The sequence below is a fragment of the Orycteropus afer genome, unplaced genomic scaffold (assembly GCF_000298275.1).
Source record: "Orycteropus afer afer isolate SDZICR_OR568_19922 unplaced genomic scaffold, OryAfe1.0 scaffold00275, whole genome shotgun sequence".
Classification (NCBI taxonomy): Eukaryota; Metazoa; Chordata; class Mammalia; order Tubulidentata; family Orycteropodidae; genus Orycteropus; species Orycteropus afer.
Genome location: NW_006921862.1, coordinates 1,599,140 through 1,611,141, shown reverse-complemented (window position 1 = coordinate 1,611,141; position 12,002 = coordinate 1,599,140). Strand labels below are relative to the sequence as shown.

Below are 12,002 nucleotides of genomic sequence, written 5' to 3'. Positions count from 1 at the left end.
TACTCTGTCCTACAGGGTCACTGTGAGTTGGAACCGACTTGATGGCAGTGGGTTTTTCCCTGAATACTTCACTCCTACTCTGTCCAATTTGACAAGCACATGAAAGTAGAATAGTTCTATAGAGAGGCCCTGTTTGGGTATCACCAAGGCCTCACCACCGCTCTCTATCATTTCACCAACACCTCACCCACTGGCTCTCAGGCTGCAAAACAGACTGCCAGAGTCACTGCTTATTTACTAGCTACCAAGCTGGACAGGAAGACACTGGATTCTTTCAGCTTAAAGAGAGAACATAAAAGAAATATTAAGAAGTTTTCCCATGCCTTCTGACAAGTAAGAGGTAATTCAAAAGATACAAAGGGTAACTGAAAAGTTAACATTCAGTAGCTCCACAACACTAAGGATGAGGCATCTGGACCAATGATGTGAAGAGGGAAGGCATACCTTTTTCTTTTTCCCAAAAATACTTTAAATGAAAATTGGATATATACCAAGCACAGTACAATTACCCTGATAAGCACGGGAAACAATGCTGCGTAATGTCCAAGTGTAACTGGGAGGTATCATTGTGAGGCCTCAGAAAGAACTGTCCTCTCATGCACACTCTAGACTAGCATTTGTTGTTGTTGTTGGGTGCCTTCAAGTCAATTCCAACTCAAGCTAACCTCATGTGACACAGCACAACTGTTCCACAGAATTTCCTTGTCTGTAATCTGTACATAAGCAGATTGCCAGGTCTTTCTCCCATGAAGCTACTGGTTGGGTTTCAATCACCAACCTTTAGGTTACTAGTCAATCACTTAAATCATGCACTACAAGGGTTCCTTCAGATTAGCATACACTGTGATTTAACTACCAAATGTGGGGGGAGGAGGGAAACTGCCACACTGAGTTATTACCAACTCAAGGAAGTCAGTAGAAATAATATTGACTGTTGACAAAAGAAAACAGAACAGAGGGCTCAGTTTTAGGGATGACACAGACCATGTCAAAATGTGCAACCAACAAATGCAACCTATAGACTTATTTTACTCAAAAGGCTTCAAAGAGTTTGTCTTTGTATAACAAACTCTTCAGTCAGTTAGGAGATGATGGCCTCATGGTATTCACTGCTTGCTCTGTAATAAGATCAGTTCCCTGGGGACCTGGCTCTGATACCAGCACTTGTCTGTGATGTTGCGATGGTACCTGCCATGGGCTTTACTCTCCTGAAGTGCGAGAGGAGAGAGGAGACTAGATCCCTCAAAGCGTATCTCTCTTTCGAACATACCGTGATTTGCAGACACTGACTTTTGGGGCAATTGTGAACTATTTCAGCAGCTCCTTTTGCATGTTAACCAGCACCATATACGTTTTAATACCAAACTTTAAAATTTCTTCTGTAGCCTAGATATTTGGACTAGAAATATCCACTTTTTCCATGTACAGTGGCAGAAAATATTAATCCTTTAGCAAATCAAAAGATATGACCTATAAACAAAATTCCTGGGTTTGGCAAAGTTGTATCCCCTTCACCTAATATACCTTGAACAAAGAAGCTTCTAGAGAATAAAATAAATTTTTAAGTAAGTTAGTATTGTAGAAAATAAATAAAAAGTAGCTTTTCTAGCATCAGGAAATCATCTCACCTGAGGTGTCAGCTCTACTTCTAATTCACCAGCTAAGTACTGCCGTTCAAATTCTGCGTTTTCTCCCACGTAAGAAGAAATCATGCGTTTTATCTGCTTGGATTGAAGTAAAAGGCCCAAGCCAAAGTCGTCGACCCTAGAAGGAAAATGAAAGTACCTTACAATCAAGGGACCACTCCTGACTAGACACTGTTATCACTTATATACAAAAAGAGATGAAATTTTAGTGCCTAAGGCATTTGACTGTTAACCAGAAGGCTGGCAGTTCAAACCCACCAGCCACTTCTTGGAAGGAAGACTGGGCAATCTACTTCCATAGAGATACCACCTCAGAAACCCAAGGAGGGGTCACTCTAAGTTGGAACTGACTCAGCAGCAATGAGTTTGGTTTTTTTGGAGACGAAAAGAAAACTTTTCTGCTAAACATTTAACCTACATATTCTTAGTCCTGCCTCTTACCCAAAGAACCTTGTAAAGTGGCTATTGTCTTATTTTACAATCAAGAAAATCAAAATTCAAAAATAAAAGTTCTTATGCAGTAAGTGACACAGCCAGTATCCAAAATCATTTCAGCCCTACAATCCTACCCTAAACTCTTGCTTCTTTCCACTGCTCCAAAGTGACCCTGGGTTAGAAGATGAACTCAGGGACAGGCTGGTTCCTGCCCTACGTTTTACTTAATGCACACTTCAATGCAATGTGCTAACATGCACTGACTCCCAAGGAAGACTCGGACAGAGCTCTTTCCATTCTACGGAAAAAGGGCAGGAGAGAGATCCACTCTCAGAGTTCTTATTAAAAGAGAGATCATCACCATACTTGTGAAATATGAAACCAAATAATAATGCTCTGAATATTTTCCTTGCATAATAGATATTTTGATTTACACATTTAAACATCTTTAGCAAAAAAATCAGCAAATTAATCACAAATCAGTGAAAAAAATTATAGGTAGCAAGAGTAATCCTGTATTAGTTAAATATAATATGGTTTATAATATGGTTATTTTAAGGTTAGTTCAGTTTATTCTTAGAAATGGTATGTATGTTTTTTTAAAATTAGGTGCAGTCCCTTCCTTCTTTATTCTATTTTTTTTCTTCAAAGCAAACACACCTAGAATTTCAAGCAAAGTCCATGTGACAAAAATCGATTAACAACTGAATGTATAATATTTCATTTTCAGTCACCTTATCCTTCTCTTCCACCCGAAAGTTTCAAAAGTACTTGGACAAGAGTAACAGCATTTCTGACATAACAAAGAATACTTTGAACTTAAGGTATAAAATAATTTTAAAAGAACTATGAAAAGGGGAACTTACTGCTTATGGGACTCTGAGCTTTCATTAAAAGTGATGGGGAAACTTAGATAATGATCATGGCTGAACAACATGATAAATGTAATGAGTGTCACAGAATAACACATGTGAAGAATGCCGAAAAGGCAAACTATTTGTTATATATATATATACCACAAAAAAAAAACCTTTTAAAAATACATATAGTGAGCCTTGCCCAGCACCACCCTCCCTGTTTATGTCCCCTGCCCAAGGCACAGCCCCCTTCACGCATGCCCATCATTCCATGTGGAAATGCCATCAGCATGACAGAAACTGCTCTACAAAGTCGCTGACATCAGCCTAGCCTCCTGGGGACACAGCCTCCTGGGGACACAGACCCTGAACATGGTGTCAGGCATGACACCACGTGTAACAAACCATCACCATTTCTCCTAACATCAGGTTTTTCACCTGCCTTCATGCCATTCCTCATTCTAATACTCCTGATACTCACAGGTGGCCAATCCAGTTCAAGTAACCTTTCCTAGTTCTCAGAATGTATTGTTTCCAAGCCTCTCACTTCCACCAGTCAGGAGAGACACACTCTATACCTCACAGGAGCTTAGGGAACAGATCATCAACCTTTTCCCAACATTATTTTATAGTCCTAGGCTATGAATCCTGAATATGGTAATATTTCCCACTCATCATGGTTATCAAAGAAACAGCTGCATGATTTATTCTCACTTGTTTCAAAAGAAAATTAAAGCCTAAATAATGTAAGCACTTTCAAGAGTATATGTTAGAGTAATGGGGAGAATTACATGCAGGTTGAAAATTCACTTGTCCACCAGAGGTCTCCAAATCACTAAAGATTCTATCTTTCTAGGACTCTTACCTCTTCCCTAACCCATCTCATAAACAAAATGCCTCTGACTTCTCCTTTTTTACCTAATCCTAAAAACCTGGCTATCTGCTCAAATAAAGATCACCAGTAGTCATCAAGTTGATTCTGACTCATGGTGACTTCAGAACTTCTCAGAGTAGAACTTCCCCTAGGGTTTCCAAGGCTGTACTCTTTAGGGGAACAAACTGCCATATCTTTCTCCCACTGAGTGGCTGGTGGGTTTGAACCAGCAATCTTTTGTTTAACAGCCAAGCACTTATCCACTCTGTCACCAGGGCTCCTTCACATAAAGATTACAGCCTAGAAAACCCTATAGGACATTATCTACTCTGCCACATGGGGTTGCTGTAAGTCCAAATCAACTCAACAGCACCTAATAACAAACTAATACCCAGCTATGTCCCCAGTTCTTGAGGTTAATCATTCTGTTCTTGAAAACTCAGCTCCACCTGCAGGCTTTCCCACCTCAGCTGAAAGCAACCCTGTCCACACAGATGTTGTTGGTGCTGTTGTTATGTGCGGTCAAACTGGATGCTCAGTACAAAACACAATGCAGTGATCTTTAACTTCTTTCTCATATAAAATCTATCAGTCCACTGCTCACTCCCTCCTCTGTGACTTGTACCATCTCTCTTGCCTGGTCACTGCTTAACCTTCCCTGCTTCTGCCTCTGCCCCTACTATGTACTCACAGCATGAGAGTCAAAGTGAGCCTTACAAAATGTAAGTCAGATCATGTCACCCCTCTGCTCGAAATCCTGCAGTAGTGCCCCATTCATTCAGAGTGAAAGTAAGGATCTCTATAAAGTGGCCAGCAAGGCCCACGTGATGATGGCCTTTCATGTGTCTGGTCTAACTCCTCCCACTCTGCCCTTTGCTCACTTCTCCAACTCTCTGAGCCTCCTTACTATCTCTCAAACACACCAAATATATTCTGCCTAGGGGCCTTTGCACTCACCTTTCTCCACCTAGAGAACTTCCCTCATATAACTGCATGGCTCACTCCTGCTGTTGTGGATCGAACTGTGTTCCCAAAATATGTGTTGTAAATCCTAACTCTAATTCCTGTGGTTATAATCCCATTTGGAAATAGCTTTTTTGTGATGTTAATGTAGCAGTATTCATATAGGGTGTATTTTAAGTCAATCTTTCTTGAGATCTAAACTGAGTAGACTGGCACAGAGAAGCAAACAGAGATGGGGGAAGATGGATGTCTTGTCACATGAAGATCACCAAGGAGCCAAGAAACAGAAGCTGAAAAGTCAAGAGTCTACAGAGCTTACAGAGAGAAATTTTTTCCCTAGGATCAGAACTTCTAGCCTCCTAAACCATGAGGAAATGAATGTTTCTTAAAGTCACCTACTTGTGGTATTTCTGTTATAGCAGCCCTAGAGAACTAAGATAGCCTCCTTCCTCCAAGTCTCTGCTCAAAAGTCAACTCCATGAGTCCCACTCTACTCACCCTAAACCTGTCCTTCCACTTTCATGCACCTAATCCCTCTGTCTCGCTCTATTTTTTCTTTTTCCCATAGCATGACCTTTTAACATACTGGAAATTTTACTTATGTGTTAGGCATACCATTTATTGTTTGCCTCTCCCACTAGAATGTAAGCTGAAGGCAGACAGAGATCTTGGCCTGTTTTGTTCACTACTGTACCCCAAGCACCCAGAAACATACATGGTACACAGCATGCTTAAATATTCATTAATACATGCTGAATATTTACAGAATGAAATTATTGCTCAACTCCACTTCCCCCTCTTCTCCAATAAAAATGAAAATAATCAAGTCAGTGTGCTGGATATTTTCTGTCTGAGACTCCATATCCATTCTCCAACCTTCTCTACCCTTCCCTGGGCGCAGCATAGTTGTCTTGTATAGACTGAATCTTGGGGATGTCTTGCCCTCTGGCTTCTAATTGGATTCCGTCAATAGAGGCACCATTATGAGACCAGAAGGTGAGTACAGACTGAGCTCACAGTTTATAGCTCCCTCTTTGACAGGCTGTGGGACACTGGACAGCTCTCTCCATGAAGCTCTCTTCCAGCTCCTGACAACAGCTCCCTCCCTCCATCTCTGATGGCCTAGGACTAGTGGCAATAATTCTCTTCTGTACTAACTCCAGGGGTCTTCACTACTCGTGTTGCTTTCCCTAAACCTGACCATTCCTTAGAAAGAGTCCCTTAAACTCTCCTCAATTATCCAATATGAAAAGTACTGGGATTGCCCTTGGAGTATGTCTTATAAAGTCATAATAAAATAATCCATGAAAGTGATTATAATTAAAGCCCATTTCCCTTCCATAGTTTTAAATATTTAAAAATTTCTACCAAACCCCCTCCAATACTACAGGTCCATAATATAAACCAGATACAGTTGGTCATTCATTGACTTGGGAATTTTTCTAACCTACTTGAGCTGCTCTTTTTGGCTTTTTAATCATTACAATTTGAACTTGGCTGTTTGGAGATGATCTCCTTGTATCTGTTGATATTGGCTCTTGGAATCATTGCAGGATTGGCCTTTGCTTTGTTTCTAAACTAGCACCTGGCATGGCAACCAAGAAGAGCATAAGATGCTGAGTCCAGGCTTCCACATAAGCAGGCACAAAGTCAGCCTTCACGCCAAGGAAAATACTGTTAGATGGCTTCGAATCAGAATGTCTTTCTTGCCACATACTCACTTTTCAATTCACAAATTCAGCAAGAATGTATTACCTTCCATCCTATGGGCAAAACACTGATGATATATAAACATATTAGGCAAGTCCCTTACTTCCAAGAGCTCACAGTTTAAAGAGAGACAAAAGACATATCTGATCTTTTGCAAATGAGGAACATACAATTTCTAATAGAGAATATTGTTGTTAGGTGCTGTCGAGTTGTCTCCAAATCATAGCAACCCTATGTACAGAAGAACAAAATACTGCCCGGGCCTATGCCAGCCGCATGATCTTTGCTATATGTGACCCCATCGTTGGAGACACTGTGTCAATCCACCTTGTTGATGGCCTTCCCCTTTTTCATTGACCCTCCACTTTACCAAGCATGCTATCCTACTCCAGGGAATGGTCCCTTCTGACCAAAGAAGGTGAGACGAAGTCTGGCCATTCTGGCTTCCAAGGAGCATTCCAGCTGCACTTCTTCCAGGACAGATCTGTTAGTTCTTTTAGCAGGTCATGGTACTTTCAGTATTCTTCACCAACACCACAACTCAAAAGCATCAATTCTCCTTCATTCTTCCTTATTCACTTTTCAGCTCTCACATGCATATGAGGTGACTGAAAATACTATGGCTTGTGTCAGGCGCACCTTAGTCTTCAAGGAGGTATCTTTGCTCTTCAGCACTTGAAAGAGGTCTTTTGCAGCAGATTTGCCCAGTGCTATACCAGCCACTCCTCGGAAGGAAGTTGGGCAATCCTACTTCCGTAGTGATACTGCCTCGGAAACCCAAGGAGGGGTTGCTATGAGTCGGGGCCAACTCGACGGCAAACAACAACAACATACGTTGTCTGGTATCTTGACTGCTGCTTCCATTGATGTTAATTGTAGAACCAAATAATATGAAGTCTTTGCCAATTTCAATCTGTTCTCCCTTTACCATGATGCTGCGTATTGGTCCAGTTGTGAGGATTTTTGTTTTCTTCATATTGAGATGTAATCTATACTGCAGACTGTAGTCTTCAATTTTCATCAGTAAGTGCTTCAAGTCATCCTCACTTTCTGCAAGGAAAGTTTTGTTGTCAGCATATTGCAGATTGTTAATGATTCTTCCTCCATTCCTGATGCCACATTCTTCTTCATATAGTCCAGCTTCTCAGATTACGTGCTCAACGTACAGACTGAATAACTACAGTGAAATGATATAACCCTGACACACTCTCTTCTTGATTTTAAACCATGCAGTGGCCCCTTGTTCTGTTCGAACAATAGCCTCCTGGTCTGTGTACAGGTTCATCATGAGTACAATTAAGTGTTCAGGAATTCCCATTCTTAATGTCATCCATAATTTGTTACGATCCACCCAATCAAATGCTTTTGCATAGTGAATAAAACACAAATAAACATCTTTCTGGTATTTTTTGCTTTCAGCCAAGATCCATCTGACATCAGCAATGATACCTCTTATTCCATGTCTTCTGAATCTAGCTTGCATTTCTGGAAGTTCTCTGTCAATATACTGCTGCAACCATTTTTGAATTATCTTCAGTAAGATTTTACTTATGTGCGATATCAGTGATATTATTTGATAATTTCCACAGTGCGTGGGATCACCTTTCTTTGGAATGGGTACAAATATGGATCTCTTCCAGTCAGTTGGCCAGGTAACTAACTGTCTTCCAAATTTCTTGGCATAACAAAGTGAGTGCTTCCAGCACAGCATCCACTTGAAACATCTCAATGGGTACTCCGTCAATTCCTGGAGCCTTGTTTTTGCCACTTCCTTCAGCACAGCTTTGACTTCTTCCTTCAATACCATTGGTTCTTGATCATATGTCACCTCTTAAAATGGATAAACATAGACCAATTCTTTTTGGTACAGTGACTCTGTGTATTCTTTCCATCTACTTTTTGATGTTTCCTGCATCATTCAATATATTGCAAGTTCAGTATTACAACTCGAGGCTTAAAGTTTTTCTTCTAAAGTACATATAAAAAAAGAAGTATGTATAAAAAAATTTCACTGCTCTTTGGTATTGAAGATAATTCTGATGAACTTTCAAATAGATTATCTTGCTTGCCTTTAGAGGTCGAGACTTTTCTAGAATAACTAAGAGAGATTTGATCTTTTTGCTACAAGACAAAAAATTCAATCTTGAAACATTTTAGTTGTTAAAAGATATCTAGAGCCAAGAATTCATTAAGCAGATAAATTAGTGTAAAACAAAAGTGCATTGCATGAAAGAGATCAATACTCTGCAAATACTCTCATTTTCTGAATCTGAAATTTCATTTTCTGAAGTTCCACTTTGTCAAGCCTTGTTAATTGATAGTTCTTATCACACACACACAAAACAAGAACTCTAATAATAAAGTGGCAAGCACTTACCAAACCATATTTCTCTTATTTGCTCATTTTAGGCATACTTAAATCTCAGTTATACAATTTATATTTACTCTAATATCAAGTATATCAAAAGAAAATAAAATGCTGTATTTGCACATAGGTTAATTTTCAAATGAAATCTTCCATGAGCTGAGCACAGAGGTTCAAGGCACATTCCAGGAAGTATTTAGCCCTTACCAGCTAAAATAGCCGAATCTTGGGAAACTGTATCAACCAACTTGGCCCCAGTCTCACCACTGAGCCTTTTAGAGCCCTTTGGGACCCTTCAAAGCAGTAGCTGCCTCAACAAAGAGAAGAGAAAGTACAGCAGAGAGGGTATCTTGCCTTTATTGCCAGATTCAAAATCACTGGTGCAGAATCAGAAATACTGATTTAGGGTGAGGAAGTACTCAGGGTGTCATTATAGAATTCTTTTATCTGCTTAATATAGTACTATGTGCAAGTAGTAGTATTGTAATCACAAGCACTGATACATATAATCAAATAGTGGGGTCGAGTTAAGATTGAGTGTCAACTTGGCTGGGCTGTGACTTGAGTAGCTTGGCAGCTGGATGATGTTTATGGCCCATGATGAGATTGGATGTGGTGTAATCAACCCCACAGTGGAATCTGCTGTGAGCAGCTAAGTAGTTGCCTTCAGGGTGTTGCTTGCTTCCAATATATAAGGAGAAGCTCTGAGAAAAGTCTCTAACTTTTGGTACATGTGGACCCTGCATTTGGCCAAGTCTTGGCCTGCTGTGTTGCCTGCTGATTGAGATTATGTCATTTTACCTGTTGGTCTTGGGTTCGTCAGCCTCAGCAGCCAGCAGCTGCATGAGTCAGAAAAAGCCTCCAGCTCTAGTGGGCCTGGAACAGGAGACAGAGCTGAAGCCCAAGGCTGAGGGACCTTCACCCTGTCCCTGGAGTTGACACTTTGAACTCAGACTTCTAGCCTCTTAAACTGTAAAAGAATAAATCCCTGCTTGTTAAAACCACCCACTTGTGGTATTTCTGTTACAGCAGCGCTAGAGAATCAAGACATACAGTAATTATTAGCCTCCCACGTGTAAGTGTGGCTGTCCTTGGAGTTGTCTAAATCTTCACTCTTCAAGAAATGTAGTCTAAAATCCTGACATGAGAAAATAAGCATTCCATTCCATGACTCCATGATTTAATTGTTTGATATTTAGTGTGATGAGAAATTTTTGGTTAATACAGGCTTAACTCACATGTCAAAGTCCTCCAAAAGTCAATGAAAGACATTGTCTCAATTTTTTCTACGTCCCTTATAAACCTACATAAAAGTATTAATTAAGCTAAATGATTCTAAAGGAAGGCTTATCTTATCAAAGGTAACAGCTAATACCCTATATCAAGGTAGTGGTAGCCTATGGCAATGAACAAATACTTGGCATCAATTTGACTATGACTCATAGAGAGGAAAAGCCAGGGGAAAGTCAGGGCCAATGGTGGCAGGATCCATGTCAGGTGAGAGAGAGCAAGCCACCACTCAAGGGAGGAAGGCAGGAAAAGCCAGAGGAAAGTCAGGGTCAATGGTGGCAGGATCCAGGTCAGGTGAGAGAGAGCGAGCAACCGCTCAAGGTAGGAAGGCAGGAAAAGCCAGGGTAAAATCAGGGTCAATGGTGGCAGGATCCAGGTAAGGTTGAGCAAGACAGCCACCACTCAAGGCAGGAAGGCAGGAAAAGCTAAGGCCGATGCAGCAAGATCCAGGAAAGGGGAGGGAGATGGTCCCAACCCAAGGCAGGAAGGTGGGAAAGCTGAGGCCAATGGTGGCAAGACCCAAGTAAGGGAAGGACAGAGAGGCTTCCAACAGCTAAAGGAGACAAACTTTTCTGTCATTTGTCATACTGTGGTGGCTTGTGCACTGCTGCTGGAGGCTGTGCCACTGGTGTTTCAAATGCCAGTAGGGTTGCACATGGTGCACAGATTTCAATGCAGCTTACAGACTGAGACTGACTAGGAAGAAGGAAGAGGCCATCCACTCTCAAAGATTTGGCCAGGGAAAACCTTATGAATAACAGAGAAACACTGTCTGGTACTTTACTGACAACTTTATGAATAACCCTGAAATACTGTCCAATACAGTGTCAAAGATGAGCCCCTAAGGTCAGAAAGCACTCAAAATATGACTGGGAAAGAGCTGCCTCATCAAAGCAGAACCATCTTAACTATATGGACAAAGTAAAGTTTTTAGGACCTCCGTTTACTGACGTGGCAAGACTCAAACTGAAGAGAAACAGCTTCAAACATCCATTAATAATTGGAAGATGGAATGCATGAAGCATGAATCTAGGAAAATTGGAAGTTGTCAAAAATGAAATGGAACGCATAAAGATTGATATCTTAGGCATTAGTAAGCTGACATTGACTGGTTTTGGCCATTTTGAATCAGACAACCATATGATCTACTATGCTGCAAATGACAAATTGAAGAGGAATGGTGTGGCATTCATCAACACAAAGGATGTTTCAAGATCAGTCCCAAAGTACAATCGTGTCAGTAATAGAATAATATCCATATGCCTACAAGGAAGACCAGTTAACACTACTATTATTCAAGTTTACGCACCAACCAGCAAAGCCAAAGATGAGGAAATTGAAGATTTTTATCAACTTCTGCAGACTAAAATTGACCAAATGTGCAATCAAGATGTGTTAATTATCACTGGTGACTGGGATGTAAAAGTTGGAAACAAAGAAGAATCACTGGTAGTTGGAAAATGTGGCCCTGGTGATAGAAATAACACTGGAGGTTGCATTGAAAAATTTTGCAAGAACAATTATTCTTCATTGCAAATATTTTTTTTCAACAACACAAATGGTGGCTATAAATGTGCACTTTGCCAGGTGGAGTACACAGGAATCAGAATGACTACATATGAGGAAAGAGGAGATGGAGTATCTTCAGCCAACACAAGGCCAGGAGCTGATTGTAGAACAGACCATCACCTGCTCATATGCAAGTTCAACTTGAAGTTGAAGACAATTAAAACAAGTCCACAAGAGCCAAAATATTACCTTGAATATCTCCCTCCTGAATTGAGAAACCATCTAAAGAGTAAATTTGATGCACTGAACAACAATGACCAAAAATCAGAGGGATTATGGGATGACATCAAGAA

At 40.5% G+C, this 12,002-nt stretch overlaps 1 protein-coding gene across 1 annotated transcript in view; it reads right to left on the bottom strand.

The window, feature by feature from the left end:
- OXCT1 (3-oxoacid CoA-transferase 1) overlaps window positions 1-12,002 on the bottom strand; it is a 242,960-nt gene that overhangs the window by 206,323 nt on the left and 24,635 nt on the right. The window contains exon 4 of the mRNA XM_007950532.2: window positions 1,629-1,764. Coding sequence (XP_007948723.2) covers window positions 1,629-1,764 — 136 coding nt within the window. The remainder of the gene's footprint in view (window positions 1-1,628; window positions 1,765-12,002) is intronic.